This window comes from Moschus berezovskii, chromosome 21 (genome assembly GCF_049115385.1).
Source record: "Moschus berezovskii isolate FMDL1 chromosome 21, NW_MosBer_1.0, whole genome shotgun sequence".
In the NCBI taxonomy this organism is placed as follows: Eukaryota; Metazoa; Chordata; class Mammalia; order Artiodactyla; family Moschidae; genus Moschus; species Moschus berezovskii.
Genome location: NC_142480.1, coordinates 62,911,257 through 62,933,795, shown reverse-complemented (window position 1 = coordinate 62,933,795; position 22,539 = coordinate 62,911,257). Strand labels below are relative to the sequence as shown.

The 22,539-nt window shown below is 38.3% G+C and overlaps 2 protein-coding genes across 8 annotated transcripts in view; one reads left to right on the top strand and one right to left on the bottom strand.

Annotated features, from left to right (window-relative positions):
- The window catches only part of LRRC28 (leucine rich repeat containing 28), a 211,562-nt gene extending 198,049 nt beyond the window's left edge, over positions 1-13,513 (bottom strand). For 3 of the 6 annotated variants that reach the window (XR_016035672.1, XR_016035673.1, XR_016035675.1), the window contains exons 1-2: positions 13,361-13,513; positions 9,008-9,235 (exon numbers count right to left, since the gene is read on the bottom strand). Coding sequence is in view for 2 of the 6 variants with exons in the window: in XM_055417715.2 (XP_055273690.1) it covers positions 9,008-9,175 (168 nt within the window). In the remaining 4 variants the exon portion in view is untranslated. The remainder of the gene's footprint in view (positions 1-9,007; positions 9,236-13,360) is intronic. The other 3 variants (XM_055417715.2, XM_055417718.2, XR_016035674.1) reach the window with 2 other exon arrangements.
- A 180-nt stretch (positions 13,514-13,693) lies between these two features.
- TTC23 (tetratricopeptide repeat domain 23) overlaps positions 13,694-22,539 on the top strand; it is a 168,300-nt gene continuing 159,454 nt past the window's right edge. Inside the window, exons 1-2 of one of the 2 annotated variants that reach the window (XM_055417708.2) lie at positions 13,694-14,128; positions 15,094-15,299. The gene's annotated coding sequence lies outside the window, so the exon portion shown is untranslated. Of the gene's footprint in view, positions 14,129-15,093; positions 15,528-22,539 lie in introns of both variants that reach the window. The other variant, XM_088829693.1, reaches the window with a different exon arrangement.

The window sequence follows — 22,539 nt, the reverse complement described above, 5'->3', positions numbered from 1 at the left end:
TTATTTTTAATTTTAATAAAGTTTTACTTCATTCAAAAACCACCACAACATACTCAACAAGCTTTCTAGTTGGATCAATAGTTTGGTATCACTATTTTGGGGCAAGCATACAGCACGAGTTAAATACCATAGGGTTATATGAGAACAACCAAAGAAAACCTCTTTACTACCAGGAATATTAGTTCATTCCTCCTCCAGTGTTTCTCCTCCTTTTATGATGTTATAGAGCAAGATCTCTCAACAGTAAAGTCAGAAGCCCTGGCAGGCTAATGGGAACAGAGATAGATGAGCAGCACAGCCCTTCCTCATCCACAATAGCAGAAATGCCCATCACAACCCTACTCACCATTTGCCCCACAATGTCCCTTAACATTTACCCTCTTATCTCTTGGCTCACTTCCATTAACTACTCAGTTTCTTCTCTTAAAATTTCTCTTGAAATAAATGTTACGCAGACAAACATGAGCCTTGTCTTAAACACTTGTCGTATTTCCTTGATGTTTTCTGGAGACAGAAAACCACAGCAGATTCTCAATACCTGCATCTACTATGATCAAAATCCCTAACAGTTAAGTTCATTTCTTCTGCAGTAAGTAACACAACAAAATGTTACTAACTATGGTTTTCATGCGAATAATCCTAGAAAGCCTGAGACACATCTTGGTGGGGGAGAGGAGAGGAGGTGCTAAGGAGAGGGAGAAGGGGCAATAAGAAATGCTTTTAAGAGCATTAATAGCTCACTAACCACTCCTAACGAGAGCTGTGCAGTCAGTTAGGTCAAGGACCACTACAAGTTACCACTGACATCCTGTTTCCCAGCAAAAATGTAATGAGACTATAATGTGCAAAAAATGGGCAATCTATTCATAAGCAATATAAAAAGATAATCCCAAACATACATCAGTGTTTTATGAGAAAATGCAAATTTTGATTACCCAGATACGAAAACATAACATCTTTAGAGTTTTTTAATGGTTCTTAAAAAGAAAGAAAGAAAGAAAACCATGTCAAATATTCAAATTTCTTGGAATGCATCCATCAGAACAATCACAAATATTTTATGTCCCAAGTTCATTAAAATAAAAATTTCATTGGAAACTCACTGAATACAAGCATTACAAATATTAAAGCCATTTCAAAAGGAAAGGAAATGGAAAGGAGGGGCAGAAACTGAGGGAAGGAAAAATTTCAAAATGTGGACAAATTCTTTTGTTTCTAAAGTTGTCTTTGAAGTGCCTAAAAAAGAACTCTGGGATCATTTTTCTTTATAATTCTGTAGAATTAACACATAATGGTAGTTTGATTTTCATGATAATAATGAGCTGCTACTATTGAGGCAATGGCAAGCCACTCCAGTACTCCTGCCTAGAAAATCCCATGGATGGAGGAGCCTGGTAGGCTGCAGTCCATGGGATTGCTAAGGGTCGGACACGACTGAGCGACTTCACTTTCACTTTTCACTTTCACACATTGGAGAAGGAAATGGCAACCCACTCCAGTGTTCTTGCCTGGAGAATCCCAGGGATAGGGGAGCCTGGTGGGCTTCCGTCTATGGGGTCACACAGAGTCGGACTCGACTGAAGTGACTTAACAGCAGCAACTATTGATTCTAATGTTTGTTGTTTTTTTTCAGTCACATACACCACTGGTCCAACAGAACTTTCTACAACATGGAAATATTTTCTATCTACCCACCCAATATGGTGGCCACTAGCCACATATGACCATCAAGTACTTAAAAGATTATTTATTATGACTAAGGAATTGAACTTTCAGTATTTCATTATAATTAAAACAGTACTACATATAACTCGGAGAAGGCAATGGCACCCCACTCCAGTACTCTTGCCTGGAAAATCCCATGGATGGAGGAGCCTGGGAGGCTGCAGTCCATGGGGTCACTAAAAGTCAGACATGACTGAGCGACTTCACTTTCACTTTTCAGTTTCATGCATTGGAGAAGGAAATGGCAACCCACTCCAGTGTTCTTGCCTGGAGAATCCCAGGGACGGGGGAGCCTGGTGGGCTTCCATCTATGGGGTCACACAGAGTCGGACACGACTGAAGTGACTTAGCAGCAGCAGCAGCAGCAGCTGCTAGATCATTGAAAAAGCAAGAGAGTTCCAGAAAAACATCTATTTCTGCTTTACTGACTATGTCAAAGCCTTTGACTCTGTGGATCACAATAAACTGTGGAAAATTCTGAAAGAGATGGGAATACCAGACCACCTGACCTGCCTCTTGAGAAATCTGTATGCAGGTCAGGAAGCAAAAGTCAGAACTGGACATGGAACAACAGACTGGTTCCAAATAGGAAAAGGAGTACGTCAAGGCTGTATATTGACACCCTGCTTATTATACGCAGAGTATATCATGAGAAACACTGGACTGGATGAAGCCCATCTGAATCAAGGTTGCCGGGAGAAATATCAATAACCTCAGATATGCAGACGACACCACTCTTATAGCAGAAATTGAAGAACTAAAGAGCCTCTTGATGAAATTGAAAGAGAGTGAAAAAGTTGGCTTTAAAGGTCAACATTCAGAAAGCTAAGATCATGGCATCCAGTCCCATCACTTCATGGCAAATAAATGGGGAAACAGTGGAAATAGTTGTTGACTTTATTTTTCTGGGCTTCAAAATCACTGCAGATGGTGACTGCAGCCATGAAATTAAAAGACGCTTGCTCCTTGGAAGAAAAGTTACAACTAACCTAGACAGCATACTAAAAAGCAGAGACATTACCAACAAAGGTCCTTCCAGTCAAAACTATGGTTTTTCCAGCGGTAACGTATGGATGTGAGAATTGGGACTATAAAGAAAGTTGAGCGCCAAAGAATTGATGCTTTTGAACTGTGGTTTTAGAGAAGACTCTTGAGAGTCCTTTGGACTGCAAGGAGATCCAACCAGTCCATCCTAAAGGAGATCAGTCCTGAATATTCATTGGAAGGACTGATGCTGAAGCTGAAACTCCAATACTTTGGCCATCTGATGTGAAGAGCTGACTCATTTGAAAAGACCCTGATCCTGGGAAAGATTGAAGGCAGGAGGAGAAGGGGATGACAGAGGATGAGATGGTTGGGTGGCATCACCAACTCAATGGACATGAGTTTGGGTAAACTCTGGGAGCTGGTGATGGACAGGGTGGCCTGACATGCTGCAGTCCATGGGCTCGCAGAGTCAGTCACGACTGAGCAACTGAACTTAACTGAACTTCTTACAACTCAAAATGCTAGTTCAAACATATGTGCACGTAAAATTCTGCTAGATATGGTCCAACCACAAACCAAAAACAGAGTCAATTTCCACTCCCTCCAATAGTATGTGAGAGCATCTGCTCCCCACTGTCTTCAACACACATGGTGTTGATAATCTTCAATATCAGCTATTAATCTCTTTCAATCTACCAGGTAAGGCTGATCAATGTTTTACCACTTCTTCTGCTGAAAGTTAAATATAGTTTTGTGTCTTGATTCTCTGTATTTTTTTATGATTTGCCTGATCATATTTGATGGGGGAAGGTCAGGAATGTTTTCTCCTGGGCCAGTACCAAAGAAATACATCTATACCTTACTCCACTACCCCAATTCAGCATCATGATGGATACACCTCTTCTTCCCTTCAAGATCAGAAGGGTATCATTTTTAAGTCTTTTTTCTGTTGCATAGATTAACTGCTTAATCAGGATCCATCTACTTTTATTGCTCTTCAGTTCAGTTCAGTGCAGTCTCTCAGTCATGTCTGACTCTTTGAGACCCCATGAACTTCAGCACGCCAAACCACCCTATTTCATCTAAAATTTACATGCCTGTTTTCTATCCATTCATATTTACAAATAAAATTGGCAACACAGGAGAGCTCCATCAGTTATTTGGGGAGGTCACTCTTCCACATCCCCAGGATGGCCTTCTACCCACTGCAATCATTAAGACAAACTGGCAGATCATTGAATAATTTTGTTTCCAGGTTGAGTTCTTTCCCTTCATTCAAGTCACTTGCCACCTTTCATTTTAAAAGAAGGAACTAAGATCCAAAGAGATTAAGCACATAAGATCTGGGTCTATTACTTCCTAGTACTAAGTTCTGTTACCAAACAATGAAAATACTCTCTTCCTGGGACTGCAGACCACTGTTGACTCCTGCTTCCATGCTATATTCCTTCTCTCACTCTTACACAGATCCCAGCTACTTGGTGGGGAGGAAGGGCAGGGACTGGGATGCAAGGGGACAAGGTAGGCTCTACCCCAGCCCCCTTCAGCCTGCACACTCATTACCTGCCATCATCTGAAACTTCTCCATGACTAATATCTCTCTCCATGACCAGAATACCCCATCCATCCGGATGGCTTACTCAGTCACGCCCAGTATAAGTCGGGATCCTTTGGATCCACTTCATTTTCCCTATTCACTCACTCCTTTCTTTCTTTCCCTCCAATTCAGCTTAGACTTCATGTGCCACCATTTTAATCACTCTTGCCAAAATCCTAAATCTCCTTAGTCCCTCCGTACCTGGAAAAACCTAAGCCTGCATAAATGTGACAACCCAAATTCTGTATACCTCAGACAGCTAAGAACTGCAGGAAAAAACTCCCTAAACAAGCAGATGGTTCCACCATAAGCCTAGCCATCAACTGCTTGCTGAATAATCCCAACAGTTCTACCACCTTTCTCAAAACAAACTGCCATGACTCTTCATAACAATAATTTCAAACCTGCACTCTCCACAGATCTTCACTCCTCAAGTGGTGGTCATCAGACAAAAACTGTCTCCCCCACAGTCTGTATCTTCCTGTGTACCTACCCTTCCTTTCTCTTGTTAAAGGAGGAAGGCATACTATTTCAAAGTCATTCCCTCCCTCCAACTATACTCTGGGGCCCATCCTTTACTACCTTTTCAGGAATCTTGAACTTTTAATTATTTCCTATTTCTGTATCTTCAACTCCTCTCTAATGAAGATTTCCCATCAGCATTTACACAGGCTCGACTCATTTCTCTTAGGAAAGAGAAGAGGAGTAAGTAAAGAGAAAAGAAAATAAAAAAGGAGAAAGAAAAAGTGTCCTTCTTTGTCAAGACTGTGCCTGCTTTTTCAAATCAAAACCAAATTTTTAGACCCACTAACCTTGTTATCTCGTTTTTCATCTCTTTCTCACCAATTCAAACTTTCATTCCACTCTCCAGAGCTTCTAACACAGTCCCTGTCACAGTCACCATCGCTTTTTGTCACTAAAGTTTTGGACAAATATTGATCCTAATCTACCATTTAATCTCAGTTAATATTTTTTTCTTCAGCTTGGGATGTCAAGAAACAAAAATTCCATAAGAGTAAGAATCTGTTCCATTAGGTATTGCTTGTCAGCACCTTGAAGAGTACTGCATACACAGGAAGTACTCAGTAAATACATGGTGAATGAATAAGTGATAGTTTTCCTCCCAAGCTCCTGTCAAAGTCATTCTTCAGGATCAATGAAATAGTACCTTCCTTAAAAAATCTTTTACAATCCTGATACATAGAATTAGATGACATGTCCTACACATGTTAGGCAGTAGGCCAGGCATTAGGGATACGGAATTTAAGACTGAGTCCCTGGATAAAAGATTCTCCATCTGGAATTCATATATTTGTACTATAGTCTTAACACTATTTGACTTTATATTCATTTATTTATTCATCTAACAACTATGTGGATGCCTATCCTACAACAAACACAGAACCTGTATCTCCTATTCTCTTAATGTCAAACTACCACAAAGATCAGAGACTTAATAATTCTTGAATTGCATTTAAAATAATGATAGAAAAATTCTTCAAAACATTTTCTAAGATAAATGTTAGGAACCAAAATCACAATGCTTCCTAACTACTTCTTATTTGTCTATTAAGTATATAACAGTATTCCTATATAAATAACTCATATTAAAAAATTTTATGATTTTTCAGATATACAAATAAATGGTAATATTGTGCAATGAAATACTGCTAAAAAGTACTTTAAAATGTTAAAAATGCCTATCCTTTGATCCAGCAATCTTGCTTCTGAGACTTGATCCTAAATACAAGGATGTATGTATATTTTTTGGCCTAGAAGTTAGCAGAATAAGAATGACGTGAAGAGAGAAATCTGCAGAGAAAATACACAGTACATAATTACATAAACAGAAGCAAAGTAGTGGAAGGACACAATCCAACTATTAATACTGGTTATTCCCAGCACAGAACTGGATGACCAGAAAGAGAAACAACTACTTTCCATTCCTTCCTCTATGTTGGTTGCTATAGGGCACATATCCTTTTCATAGGTAATATAAGAAATTATTCTTTTATATATAAAAAAGTTTATTCTTTCTCACTGTCCTTCCATTTTAATACAGGCATTCCCTAAATTCTGAGCATTTGACATACAATCATCCTACAAATATAAACCATAGTGCAATACAGAGCAACTTAAATGGAAAAAGGAAGGACAGAAGTCAGGCTTCAGCAATTCCTCTTCTCACCAAGAGGCTTCATATAAGGAGGGGAAATGGGGAATGCTAAGGACAGGACATTTAAACACAATAAAACAATGTTAATAAAAAATAAAACAATGTGGAAATGGAAATGACTGGCAGGTTCCCAAGCTTCCTTAAAAAAAAACCAGCCAATTAATTCTTAATGTGTTTGAGATACTGTATGATTCCAATAATGATTTTTCTTTTGGACACTACTACAGTTGTAAGTCAAATTTCACATACTAAATGTTATTTCTATAGGAAATATACCTTATCAATAACACCAGCAAATATTCCAAAAGACTGAACTCACTAGTTTGGAGCACACAAGGGCAAATATTGTTCCATCTGCTTTCAAAACCTGTGCAGGAAGCCATTCTCAGACTATACTGGATAAATAAGCTGTCTTATGCTCAGCATAGTCAGGGAATGGTATGGTTGCTACCATTCTCACATACTGATATCTGTATGGCACTTCACAGTTGAAAAGGCTCTTTGATACACATGAATCAAATGTTCCAGCTAAGAGAAACCACTGAAATAAAATATATACACCTATCATTATAAACATATGCAACAATTTAATCTTCAACAAACAAGGTGGCAAATAATGAACTTGAAATGTATGTTTGGAAGCCATTATATCAGTTAAAATTTCATAGTAAACATTTAAATTTTTCATAAACAGAAAAATTCAGGCAAGAAATGGCCACAAAACCAGAAGTTTATTGTTAGTTTTATAAGCAAAGGTCAGTTACTTCTACCACAGTAGACTATGACTGTTTGAGACATAATCCACTCACAACCTTTTCTTTGTATGTTAACAACAAACATAAGAAAATCTGGGCTATAATTCTTGACAAATTATTTCTTATACCACTTCTTCTACAAAGCGGGTAAAAAACACTACATAAATACGGTTTCACTTTATGGAATGATGATCTTGCCAAAAGGATTAATATGATTTTATATAGATTATTGAGGTTTGAAAAGTTAAAAATTTAATTTGAAAAAATCTAACTAGGCATGCAAAATAATATATACATCAATACGTGTGTGTGCTAAGTTGCTACAGTCATGCCCGACTCTTTGCAATCCCATGGACTGGGGGTTTCTCTGTCCATGGGATTCTCGAGGCAAGAATACTTGAGTGGGTTGCCATGCCCTCCTCCAGGGGATCTTCCTGACCCAGGGATCGAACCCACATTGCACATGTGTCCTGCATTAGCAAGCGGTTTCTTTACAACTAGAGCCACTTGGGAAGCCCCATACACCAATATGCCAAAGACTAAAAATGAATGATATATTTACATTTACTTTCAGACACAGCAAAAATAAGCAAAATTTATAATGCTTTCTACACACTGTAGGTATTTTACACAGATTAAATAAAACTTTTCCAGAAAAAGACTCCACATATATGAAGGCAATAAGGTATATTTTCAGATACTCAGTACTTTCAGAGAAGGGAATGAAGAATGGGGCCATTCACAAAGAAACGACAAGACTTCATAAATCATCTAATATGAATAAGAACTAGAATTCAATGTGAAAAACTTAAATGAGTTTCAATGATAATCAGAAAAGTCCACATAAAGCAAATTCATTTAAAACAGAGACCAAATATCATAGTAAATAGTGGGAATAAAAAGTTTGACAGAGACATTCTCTTGAAAAATATTTTAGTTTTTTTAATATCATAAAACTTTAATATCATAAAATGTTGGCTTTTGTGGCAAAAATTTCCCCAATAAATTGGATGATAGGTCAAAGTCATTTGATTTTCACAGTGCAATTATGGAGATTTTTTGGTTTTGGAGTTTTTCAAAGTACTCAAAACACATAAGCCTCCTCATGCTAATTTTAGTATTTTAATCTTCAAATTATCATCTTTTTAAATACCTCTAAATCAAAGTCATCCTTGTTGGCCTTTCTCTTATTTTTTAACTGGTCTATTGGATACTGTAACATCCATAAATCATTTAGGAATCATAACACGCAAAGAAAGCACAGGCCCAGAGAGACGGACAGACTAAGTGGAGAGGGGTTTCTGAAAGGGAACTAATTTTTTTTTATTGTCGTATAGTTCATTCACAATGTTGCATTAGCTTCAGGTGTACAGCAAAGTGTTCTAGCTGTCCATATAAAAATATTCATTCTTCTTCAGACTCTTTTCTCAGATAGGTTATCACAGAATATTGAGTAGAGGTCCCTGTGCTATACAGTAAGTCCTAGTTGGTTATCTATCTTATATGTACTTGTGTGTGGGACTAAGTGGTATATTAGTGAATATTTTCCTTTCCTATACAACTCCTGCAACTTTGTAACTGCAGGAATTGGATAGTGAATTTCCACCTAAGGAGAACTCACTGACTCACTGTATATGTACTTTTATTACATATTTATACAATAAGAGGGGATATACATCTTGGTTCTAGATATCTTAAGATACATAAAACATCTTGATCAGGACTACATTATAAATAACTTTTTAAAAATGTAATGTAATACTGTACCAAGGTTGTAAGGGAGTTCCTTTTCATGTAGAGTCTCTCCAAGTACTGCAGTCCCTCATCTTTCAGTAACTCCAATGGGAAATGCTGCAGATTCCTGTAATTTAAGAACAAATTCTTGTGCTTTTCCAGCCTTGCCACAGAGATCGTCTTACAAAGTTCGGATGCCATGGCTGAACATATTCTATCAGGCACGCTGCAGTACTACATCTTGTCAAAATTGGTCCATTTCTAAAGAAAACAAAAAACCTGAAAATTATGATACTGGTAACAAAAGCTGCCAAATAAACCAGTTAGCATATATAGCTATTTGCAGACATTAAAAAGACAGTTATACATCAATTCCTACATTTTTATTTCAAAGCAACTAAATTTTCATACATATTTAAAAGATTAAAATGAATAATTATTTAATAAAAAAGTACTCTATTTAAACAATACTTACTACTTAGTAATATTAGTAAATATTAGTAATACTTAGAAAATATTGCCTAGAAAATCCCATGGATGGAGGAGCCTGGTAGGCTGCAGTCCGTGGGGTCGCTAAGGGTCGGACACGACTGAGTGACTTCACTTTCACTTTTCACTTTCACACATTAGAGAAGGAAATGGCAACCCACTCCAGTGTTCTTGCCTGGAGAATCCCAGGGACGGGGGAGCCTGGTGGGCTTCCGTCTATGGGGTCGCACAGAGTCGGACACGACTGAAGTGACTTAGCAGCAGCAGCAGCAGAATAGTCCTATTTGAAAAAATAGTTCTTGAACTTGAGATAGGAATCCCTATCTAAGAGAACAGAGACCAGTTTCATAACACATAACTGAAGAAAGAGCTTAAAAATCAGACACAGCAAAGCCATTTCCTTCCTTCCTACCTCATTTTGTCTTTAGCTTAAAATATTTTAAAAATATTTAAATCTATATAAACTATGACTAGATCATTTACAGCTTCATTTTCTTCACTTCTTACTATCTAAATATTGTTCTGTATTTTAATATTTTCTTTCTTTTCCCCTCATTCTCTTTTCTTTCTTCTTAGCTTTGCAGATTATCAGAAGTAGCAAAAAAACAGGCCTGGGAACATAGTTTTACTTTATTATTTCAATGAAAGAAGAAATACTGCCCTAAGAAATAAGAATCCTGTACTTTTCTATAACAACCTCTCTGGGTTTCAGCTACCTAACATATAAAATGGAGACAGCAATTTATTCGTAAGCGCCAGAACCCAGAACAGATTAAATTCCCTTCTAGCTCTAAACTGACATGGGTAAAAAGAGAAATAAGATTTTCCATCTTATTAATTAGAAACAGGTCAGAAACAAACTTCACAATCACCACAAAAAGAAACAAGCTCAGAGCTACAATAATCTGCCCAAGGTCAAGCAGCTCATAAGGGAATAAAGGATTTTTTTTCTTTGGGTGGGGAAGGGTGTCCAGGCTGAAGTCTTTGCACACACAGACCAACAGGATTCTACAAGATACTAAGGAAACACTAAAAACAAGCTGAGCTTTGTTCAAAGATTCTGCTCCTGTTTACTTGGGCACACTTCCTCAAACTCTCCAAAGCAAAATACCTTTCAAAGAAAATATTTTTTCTTAAGAAAAATTTTCACTAAAAAATTGACACCAAATTAGTACAAATGTAGTAACATAAGCTTTCAAAAAGCAGTGTTTTGTAACTTACTGTTTATATTCTATTATTTCCAAACTCTAATTCCTACTATTAAAGTATCTGCTATTTATATAGGGCAGAGAATATGGAGTACTCAATAATCTCCCCAATGGAGCATGAGAGTCCAATACCTTCCCATTTTTATACTAGTTACTCACTTACCTATTTTTATGAGACATATTACATGACTCTAAACAAGATAATCTTTCCACATCTTAATTCTCTCCCTGTGAAGCAAGGAGAACTAGGCTAGAAATAATGTTGATGATTGTTATTTGGAAAGGGAAGCTTTCTGGGTAATTATTCACTTAAATGGTAAACTGGAAGCAGTTTATGTGTCTCAGAAACACCTCAAACTTAACACATTCAAATAGGAGTTTTTTATTTTCATCACCTATCCAAATCTCTCCCAGTTCAGTTCAGTTGCTCAGTCGTGTCCGACTCTCCGCGACCCCATGAATCACAGCACGCCAGGCCTCCCTGTCCATCACCAACTCCCGGAGTTCTCCACTGATCTCCCCAGTCTTTCTAAACACCAGGAAAGCCTGAAGTCAAGAATGACTCCACCCACCCATCATGAATGAGTCACCCACCACCTCCAATCCATCACGAGGCCTATAGTTTCCATCTCCAAAATACACCTCAAATCAATCCACATTTCTCCATCTCCCAAAATGGAAAACCAGTCGTCTCCTGCCTGGCCATATATTTTACTGGTCTCCCTGTGTTTAGTCATTCTGTAATACATTAATCACTTAGCAGGGAGCTTTTAAAAAAAGTAAATTCAATTATGTCTCCCTCTCTTTCTCAGGTAAATTCACTCCCTAGTCACATGAATTCTTAAAAAAAAAAAAAAAAAAACATTCAAAAGTTTATTTAGAAAAATCAAACTTACCAGGTATTGAGGACTCTTCACAACCTGGTCCCACCCACTCCTTCAGCCTGGCAGCACCCTTCCTGGTTTCTCACCAAAGTCCTGGGCTTTTCTAGTGCTTCTAAGTGCCTCACTCTTCACATCACTTGCTGCTCTCCTCTTAGCCTTGAAAACACTGTCTCAACACCCTTCAGGTTTCAATGTAAAATCACTTCTCCATCCCAAATAAAGTATTCTCTCTTCCTCTTTCTTTGTAGGACTCTCCACAATTTATAATCTATATAGTTATTGATGTATCTGTCTGTTACCAATCTAGCCAAGAGACTGTACAATGAGCTGCTGAGGGCAGAGATCAGCTGTTTTCTTCACATTTGTATACCTGCCACTAGAGCAAAGCAGGCCCTAAAACAGCTGATGAACTGCTGAAAGTAGGGCATGTGAGTAACACTGCAAGGTAGAGTTTTTTTCACCTCTGATCTAAGGTCAGCTTGTAGATACTATAGGCTGAGTGCTTTCTATGTGCTTTGATCTCTCAATCCTTAAAACTCTGCACTGCGATATATGTTATTTAGCCTGTTTTATAGATGAGGAAACTGAGTTTTTTAGAGAGCAACTCTTCAGAATTACAACCCAACTGGACGACTTCGAAGCCTGTGCATTGCTCTACAGTGCAGCCTTTCATGAACTTCAGTAGGGCCCGTGTTCCTTCCTATTACTATTTAAACGGTAGGCAAAGCTTACACAAATTTAAGACCACAAAGTTCAGCCCACACTCCTTGACGGTTAGATCCAGTGAGAGAATACAGCATAACCTGATGGTTTTCCTTCTAAATCCTGCAGAGATAGGTGGGATTGACTGCTTTAAAAACGTCGTTCTGTTCTGTTCTGTTCAGTCGCTCAGTCGTGTCCGACTCTTTGCGACCCCGTGGACTGTAGCCTACCAGGCTTCTCCATCCATGGGATTCTCCAGGCAAGAATACTGGAGTGCCATTTCCTTCTCCAGAGAATCTTCCCGACCCAGGGATCGAACCCGGGTCTCCCGCATTGGAGGCAGACGCGTTAACCTCTGAGCCTAAAATGCAGTCTGGCAGATGAAATCTACACAAATGAAATCTGAAAGCTGTCAATAATAAATAATGGTAATGGTTTTCCAAATGCATTCATTGGCAGTACAGGATAATTTTCTCACACATACTCCCTTCAGTATCTCTTATCTACAATTAAAAGCAAATGATACACTTAATATTAGCTGTATACAACTGTATCTGCATAGGAGTTTTCTGACAAGTAAACACCAATATACTCTATTACTGTTTAAAGCAAACAAGCCTTTCCACCTTAAGAAAATTCCACACATTTTTAAGCAGGTGTGTTTTAAAGGGAAAGGAGTACCTTCGACTGACTTCCGTACTTAACTCGGTGGAATACCCACTCCAACTTCCTAATATTGGAGATTAGAGGATTAAAATCGTACATTAAAAGCGTTTGTTATTTTCTCAGTACTGAGAAGGCTGGCAGAAGTCAGGCAAAACACATGCCATTTTGCCCAGTTAACCAAGCACTCTCGCCGTTAGAGTTTGGAAGCAGCGAGACTAGTAGAAAGGATTTCACAGACCGGGTGAAGGGATTCTGCGACCACCTAGGGCTAGGAGGGCCCGGCGGCAGTGGCGACCCGAGGCCCAGGTGGGCCCACTCGGGCCGGGGTCCACTTGCTGCGGCCCGACGCCTCTGCCAGGCTCGGCCTGCCTGGCCAGGGGCCGGGCCAGAGGGCACTGCTACGTGAGGCACCCGAAGGAGCGAAGCACCACACTCACCTCCGCCGGCGGAGCCAGCGCTCCCGAGCTGAGGGGCGCCGGACTGCTAGCCCGGGCTCGGCAGGCGGGGCGGGGCGCCGGCGGCGACGGGGCGGGGCGCGGGCGAAAGCGGGGCGGGGCGGGGCGGGACCGTCTCTTCAGAGGTTTGGAGGAGGAGTGAGTCCAGGAGAGGAAGCTCGCGATAACACGCCCCTGTGGTTGCCGTCTTACGATAGGTCGGGCGAGATGCTCGTTTTCCAAGCGACGTGCCTATTGGTCAAAACTGTGGCTTCTTTGAGACTGGCCCCGCCTCCGGGTCTGTCCTTGCTTCCGGCTCTGGCTTCGGGGGTTACAGTTGAAGTAGAGATTTAGCTGGCTCCGGCCTCGGACCGTCAGTAACTTATCAGTTCTTTTGTTCATACGTTCACTGACGCACTTGTCCTCCTATTCAATACATAGGTTGAGAAATTACAAGAATAACACCCAGTGTGTACCAGGCAACGTTCTAAGATCTGTGCACAGTTTGTCTCACTGAACTCTCACGGCAATCCTATGACACAGATACTATTATTATACTCGTTTGACAGACGAACAACTGAGACCCGGTGGTTTTCTGTAATATGGCCAAGGTTAGTGATCAAGTAGTAAGCTTATTAAAGCACAGTATAAAAAGAAGTCTCTGCGCGCTGGCGAGTTCGTTCCAAACTTGAGGCAGTAACCTAGTCTCTGCTCTTGAAATACTTGAAATGTGCTGCGAGAAACGATCGTTAAAAGGACACTAACAATTTAGTAAGTAAAATATTCTGGCAGTTCCTAACATGACTGAGTAGTCTATCAATAAATACTTAAGGATATTCCCGTGTCAGCAGAAAGAGTCATAAAAGGAAGAATATTTCATGCTGGTAAAAAGGAAAAAAAAAAGAAAGATCCAAGCATTGTTAGAGAGCAGTAAAAAATACTTTTTAAAGTTCCTTGCTTGTTAATATAACAACGTTTCTTCTGAAATGAAGTTTTAAAAAAACTTCTTACGAAACCATTGTTATTTATTCTTTGGAAAGCTTGATGTTGATTAAACTACTGGTTCATTGTCAAGCAATCTTGACTTTATAGATTTATATTGGTTTACTTAATTACTGTTAGAGATAACCTACAGAGCAGACTTATATTAAGTAAAAATAAGACCTATGGCAAAATAACTTCTGCCATCTGAAACTGACACAAAAGTAGCCATGTGATTCTTCGTATTAATATATTATCCTATGTGTGTGCCCTGCTCAGTAGTGTCGGACTCTGCCACCCCACCCACTATAGCTGGCCAGGCTCCTCTGTCCATGGAATTTTCCAGGCGAGAATACTGGAGGGGGTTGCCATTTCCCCAGCTAGTGATCGAACCTGCGTCTTCAGGATCGCAGGCAGATTCTTTACCACTGAGCCACCTCGGAAGCCCATATTATCCTATGAAAAGTCTTAGAAGTTATCTGAATTTGTCAAGTGTCAGCTTCACATTTTGCCTCACTCAAAACAAGTGCAGGGGGAGACAATCCTCTAATCCAAACCAGTAATTTGGCAGTCTTTGGTAAACTTTAACATCAAGGAGCAGTGATACCACTTTAAGAAAATTCCAAAGAAAAGACCAACCCCGTTTTAAAATTCCCACCTCTGGCTCCCAAGGATTGGGTTGCAAACTTAGACAAAATACTCTTCCCCACTCCCTATTGGTGCCTAATCTATCATTCTTTCTCTCTGGAATTTAGTGTGGTACCAGGTCGCTTTACGGGAAAAGACTGCTCCAATTTAGCCTGGAATTGCCCAACTTTAGACTTTTATCATGGTGCTCAATCTGTAAAAAGAATCACCAAACTGATAAAAGCAGTACAGCGTGGATCAAACTGGTAAATCAGGCTGCCGAGACAACTGTAATTCGATCGAAAAAGAAACGGACAACTCTCAAGCACACAGGGTAATTAACAAAGGATTTTACGACACAGTGAGAGATGTGAGAGTTAAAGTTTTCTGATTTTTTTTTTTTTTTTTGCTATTTAAAGGCGTAGATGTCAAAGGAAAAGCAAATAAACTGCTGGCATAATGCAAGAATGGCAGGAGGAGAGTTTTTCAGAGGGTGTTTTTCTTTTAGAAAGAACATTATACACAGATTAGCAATGGATTTTTGAATGGTAAAGGGAACAAGGTAATAAAATTTACTAAAGATTATTTTATACTCCAAGAATCTGTGGTTTGTTACTGCTTTAATATAGATTTAGAGGAACACTTAATAATGTTATTGTATTATTAGGGGAAATAGATTTTATTCTTTGTGTATTATCATCCCTAGCATAATAGGCAATCCAGCTGTTAAAAGATACCGTCTTTGGACCCAAGTTTTGTGTATATATGTAGATTTGGAGATCCTGGGACATATCTGCTAATGTCAAGGGAAAACATAATATTGGTGTATGAAATAGAATCAGAAGGTGATGAATGTAAGGATAAATTCTCAAAAACGAAGTCCAGCATTTATATTTTCAAGAATGATATTTTCACTAAAACTAAAATATAAATTCAGGAAATACTGATAAATGAGGATGATGTATATTAAAGCTTAATTTGGAATAGCAGCATTTAAAAAAAAATCCAGCCCAATGTAAAATTCCAAAATATAAAAACTTAATGATTTGTCCACCTCATGCGACGAGTTGACTCACTGGAAAAGAGTCTGATGCTAGGAGGGATTGCGGGTAGGAGGAGACAGGGACGACAGAGAATGAGATGGCTGGATGGCATCACCGACTCGATGGACATGAGTTTGAGTGAACTCCAGGGGGTGGTGATGGACAGGGAGGCCTGGCATGCTGTGATTCATGGGGTCGCAAAGAGTCGGACACGACTGAGTGACTGAACTGAACTGAATGATTCTTCAAACATTAATTCAGCTAATACACATACCTAGTGGCACATTTATTCCTCTACAAGGCCTAATTCAAGAGTAGGTATGCAATAAATATTTCTTGAGTGTCCTCTATTAATCCATATAGGGGAATATAAAATAATGAAATACAGTCTCTAAAGAAGCTCATACTGTGTCTGCCTGGGAGAAGGAGACTCAGAAAGTTTAATGAAGACTTCTGGATAGTTCTTGGTGCATAGATGGCTGTTGTAGACCATAGGTTCTTCAAGTGCTCAGGCTAATGGAGCAGAAATATTCAGGGAGAGTTTCACAGTGGGGTTAAGACCCATTTGGGGCTTGAGCAATCGGCAAAATTTCAGTCAAAAAAGAAAAGAAATAGCATCCCAGGTAGTGGGTGAATTGTTACTGAATATGTGCAGCATAAAGAATAAATAACTCTGAGCAACAGAAGTTTCATTTGGGGATCTTGTTTTAATCTTCAAAAAAGAAAAAAGCATGAGAATGTTACACAGAAAGTCAAAATTGCCAGAATTAAGGAGTTTGGTCCTGGATTTTAAAGGTAATATTTGAAAAAGATAAGACTGACATTTCAAGAACAAAGACCAGAAGCTAAGGGGCTAAAATATTAATACTATAAACAATGGAATGTAGATTGGTAGCAATCTCATGAGACATTTTTTCCAAATATCATCACATGGTTGAATAACGTAAATCTTGATTCATTTCTTTCTTTTATTCTAAAGCATTGACATTTTTTTAACACTTTATTATTATGTATAATAATATATAACAAGATATTATATATAGATGAGGTGATAGTTGTGGTGCTATAAAACAGTAAAAGTGAGTGTTTACATTGTGACATTTTTTGCTCCTTTTCAGAATTTGCCTGTATTTCTTGGTTCTATTTAACTGATATGAGGGAATGTCAACCAAAAAAAAAAAGTTGTGACTGAAGAATACCGTGGGAAGATGGGAGATATTTGTACTCAGACTGTAGGCTTTCACCTGACCTGTTTCTCTGAGACAAAATTCAATTCCATATATTCCATGAGCTGCTACCATGTACCAGATGATAGCCTTCCAGTGGTGGGCAAAAAAAAAAAAAATGGAGTGAATCAAGGACCACCTCCTCTCCAAAAAACAAAGTGCTTCAGGGATACCAAGCAGAATATTTGTCTCCTGCTTCAAAATTTGCTTCAAAGAATCTGAAGGTCATCTATCCTAACTTCTTGATTAGAGGTTCTTAATCAGTTAGATGGAGAAGGAGGTTGTCTCTAGCTGTGGGAAAGAATCCTGAGACAAGGCCCCTTGATGGCAGATGTGGCAGACTGCAGTGTTCACCAAGTATTCCATTTACTCCCCTGGGTATGTAGCCCTCTTTGCATTTAGGAAGCAAATGAAATGTTAGTGCAAGTGAGTTGGGTCATGTATGAGCAATGATAGTGAAAAGCCCATGCATGGTTTTTCCATCTCTGTTACTCTGCCATGACTCTTGTTGATGTACAGTTAAACCTTGGTCAACCTAGGTCTCTTGAGAGACTCTGGATCAGCCATTCCTACTCTTCACCTCCATCTACTCCCACTACTAAATCAAGTGGGTCTGCAGCACATAGGAGTTAGTGTCTTACCTCATCATAGCCTCATAAATGATTCTGACTACCTAAGACAAAGACAACCTTTTCCCTGGAGATGTTGGTGTTTCATGTAAGTTTTCTTAAGGAAAAAAATGCCCTAATCAACTGTGTTTCAGCTATCAAGTGGATGATATGTTTGGGGGAAAGTCATCCTGTAAAGATGGTTTAATTTTCTATCCAGTAAACATTTATTGAGGCCTATTAGAGGTGTCAGGCACTAATGCCATGTGACTCATATATGTGTTGAACCAGAATATTAAGATTGGTTTTCATACTTTTGGGAACCTCTGTCATATTGTTTTTGTGGATCAGGGCTGCCTTCCCTATCTTATAGAAGTCTTGTAATTAGAAGATTTATTTATAAAAGTCAGAATTGCATATAAAATGGTATGGTAGTTTCATATCTATTTTTTAACAGTAAGGTATAATTTACATAGTATAAAACTCATTCTAAGGATACAACTCAATGATTTTTTTAAAGAAAATTTGCAGAGTTGGATAGCCAGCACCACATTCCAATTTTAGAAAGATGTCCATCACTGTAAAAAGATATCTCATGCCCATTTGCAAGCACTCCTCATTCTTACCCGCAGCCCAGGCAATCAATAATAAATTTTCTGTCTCTATAGACTTGCCTTTTCAGGACATTTAATACAGATGGAATCATACAATATGCGATATTTTGCATCTCGCTTCTTTCACTCAGCATAAGGTTTTTGAGACTTAACCATGTTGTCGTATGTGTTGGTCCTTCATTCCTTTTGTTTTTTATTGACATATAGTTGATTTAGAATATTAGTTTTCAAGTATACAACATGGTGATTCAGGATTTTTATAGATTATACTCCACTTAAAGTTATTATAAAATAATGGCTTTATTTCTCTGTGCTATAGAATATATCCTTGTTGCTTGTTTGATACATAGTAGTTTATATCTCTTAACCCCATACCCATATTTCACTCCTCCCTGCTTTCCCCTCTGCACTGGTAACCACTGGTTTATTCTCTATATTTTTAAGTGTGTTTCTGTTTTGTTATATTCATGCAGTTCTTTTATCTTTTAGATTCTACATGTAAGTGATAACATGGTATTTCTCTTTGACTTGTTTCACTAAGCATAAAAACCTCTAGGGCCATCCATGTTGTTGCAAATGGCAGAATTCCATTATTTTTTATGACAGAGTAATCATCTATCGTGTGTATATATACAACATAATTTTTAATATATTCATCTGTTAATGGTTGCTTCCAAATCTTGGTTATTGTAAATAATGCTGCTGTGAACATTGGGTGCGTGTATATTTTGTTCTTTTTTTTCAGATATATGACTGGAATTATTGTTGGATCATATGGTAGTTCTATTTTTAGTCTTTTGAGGACCCTCCATACTGCTTTTTATTGTAGCTGCACAAATTTACATTCTCACCAATAATCTATAAGGTTCCTTTTCCTCCACATCCCCACCAGCATTTGTTATTTGTGGTCTTTTTGATGATAGTCATTCTGACAGGTGTAAGGTGCTATCTCATTGTGTATTTGATATGCATTTTTCTGAATATTAACAGTGTTCTGCATCCTTTCATGTGCCTGTATGTCTTCTTTGGAAGAATGTCAATTCAGTTCTTATGCTCATTTTCAGTTGGGTTGTTTGTTTTTTGATACTGAGTTATGTGAGTTGATTATATATTTCAGGTAGTTACCTGTTGTTGATCATATCATTTGCAAATATTTTCTCCCTTTCTGTAGCTTGTCTTTCATTTTGTCAGTGGTTGTCTTTGCTGTGCAAAAGCTTTCAAGTTTAATTAGGTTCCATTTGTTTATTTTTGCTTTTATTTCTTTTACTTGAGGAGACAGATCTGAAAAAAATTGCTACAATTTACATCAAAGAGTGTTCTCCTGCTGCTGCTGCTAAGCCACATCAGTCGTTTCCAACTCTGTGCAACCCCATAAAGGCAGCCCACCAGGCTCCCCCGTCCCTGGGATTCTCCAGGCAAGAACACTGGAGTGGGTTGCCATTTCCTTCTCCAATGCATGAAAGTGAAAAGTGAAAGGGAAGTCGCTCAGTTGTGTCCGACCCTCAGCAACCCCATAGACTGCAGCCTTCCAGGCTCCTCCGTCCATGGGATTAAGAGTGTTCTAAGTTTTCTTTAATTAAGGAGTTTTATGGTCTCAGGTATTACATTTAGATCTTTAATTCATTGTAAGTTTATTTTTGTGTGTAATGTGAGGATATGTTCTAATCTCATTTTCTACACACAGTTGTCCAGTTTCCCCAACACCACTTATTGAAAAGACTGTCTTTTCTCCATTGTATAGTCTTGCCTCCTTTGTTGTAAATTAATTGACCATAAGTGTGTGGGTTTATTTGGGGGCTCTCTATTCTGTTTTTGCCAGTACCATGCTGTTTTGATTACTGTAGCTTTGTAGTATAGCCTGAAATCAGGAAGTGTGTTACCTCCAGCTTGGTGGTTCTTTTCTCAAGATTACTTGGGCAATTTAGGATCTTTTGTTGTTCCATGTATATTTCAGGATTATTTGTTCTAACTCTGTGAAAAATTTCATGGGTATTTTTATGGAAATTGCATTAAATGTGGAGATTGCTTTGGGTAGTATGGACATTTTAACAGTATCAGTTCCTTGAATCCAAGAACACAGGGTATCTTTTCATTTCCTACATTGTTGTTTTATAGTTTTTAGAGTTTAAGTCTTTTAACTTTTTGGTTAAGTTAATTCCTATGTATTTTATTCTTTTTGATGCAATTTTAAATGGAATTATTTTCTTTCTCCTTCTGATCATTCATTATAAGTATATAGAAAAACAACAGATTCTTTATATTAATCTTATATCATGCAACTTTGCTAAATTCATTTATTAGTGCTTTTGGTGGACACTTTTTGCATTGTCTATGTATAGTGTCATGTCATCTGAAAATAGTCACAATTTTACTTCTTCCCTTCCAATTTAGATGCCTTTTATTTATTTTTCCTCTCTGATTGGTGGGCCTAGAGCTTCTAATACTATGTTACATAGAGGTGGTGAGAGTGGACATCTTTGTCTTGTTAATTTTAGAGGAAATACTTTCAGTTTTTTCCCAATGAGTATGATGTTAGCTGTGAGTTTGTCATAAATTACCTCATTATGTTGAGATATGATAACTCTATAACAACCTTGATCAGAGTTTTTACTGTGAAAGGATGAATTTTGTCAAATGCTTTTTCTCTCTCTATTGAGATTCTCCTGTGATTTCTATCCTTTCATTAATGTAGTATATCGTATTGATTGATTTCTAAATATTGAACCATACTTACATCCCTGGAATAGATCTCACATGATCATGGTGTATGATCCTTTTTATATTTTGTTAAGGCTTTTTAGATCTCAGAAATATTGGCTTATCGTTTTCCTTTTTTGTATTATTCTTGTCTAGTTTTGGTATCAAGGTAATGGCAGCCTCAAGGAATGAATTTGGGAGTGTTCTGCCCCCCTAAATTTTTTGGAATAGTTTGAGAAAAATAGGTATTAGCTCCTTTTTATATGGTTGGCAGAATTCCCCTGTGAAACCACTTAGTCCTGGACTTTGGTTTCTAGGGAATATTTTTATTACAAATTCAGTATCAGTACTAGTGATTGGGCTTCCCAGGTGGCTCTAGTGGTAAAGAACCCACCTGCCAATGTGGTAGACATGAAAGATGTGGGAGTTTTAGTAGTATATTGTTTAACCTCCATATACTTGTGCTTTTCCCATTTTCCTTCCTGTAATTGATTTATAGTTTCATACCATTGTGATCAGGAAAATGCTTGATATATTTCTGTCCTTTTAAATTTGTAGAAACTTGTTTTGTGGCCTAGTATATGATCAGCCTTATCACTGCAACCAAGCTAGTGGAGGTGATAGAATTCCAGTTGAGCTATTTCAAATCCTAAAAGATGATGCTGTGAAAGTGCTGCACTCAATATGCCAGCAAATTTGGAAAGCTCAGCAGTGGCCACAGGACTGGAAAAGGTCAGTTTCCATTCCAATCCCAAAGAAAGGCAATGCCAAAGAATGCTCAAACTACCACACAATTGCACTCATCTCACATGCTAGTAAAGTCATGCTCAAAATTCTCCAAGCCAGGCTTCAGCAATACGTGAACCGTGAACTTCCAGATGTTCAAACTGGTTTTAGAAAAGGCAGAGGAACCAGAGATCAAATTATCAACATCTGCTGGATCATGAGAAAAGCAAGAGAGTTCCAGAAAAACATCTATTTCTGCTTTGTACACTATGCCAAAGCCTTTGACTATGTGGATCACAATAAGCTGTGGAAAATTCTGAAAGAGATGGGAATACCAGACCACCTGACTTGCCTCTTGAGAAACCTATATGTGGGTCAGGAAGCAACAGTCAGAACTGGACATGGAACAACAGACTGGTTCCAAATAGGAAAAGGAGTACGTCAAGGCTGTATATTGTCACCCTGCTTGTTTAACTTATATGCAGAGTACATCATGAGAAATGCTGGGCTGGATGAAGCACAAGCTGTAATCAAGATTGCCAGGGGAAATATCAACAACCTCAGATATGCAGATGACACCACCCTTATGGCAGAAAGTGAGGAGGAACTAAAAAGCCTCTTGATGAAAGTGAAAGAGGAGAGTGAAAAGGTTGGCTTGAA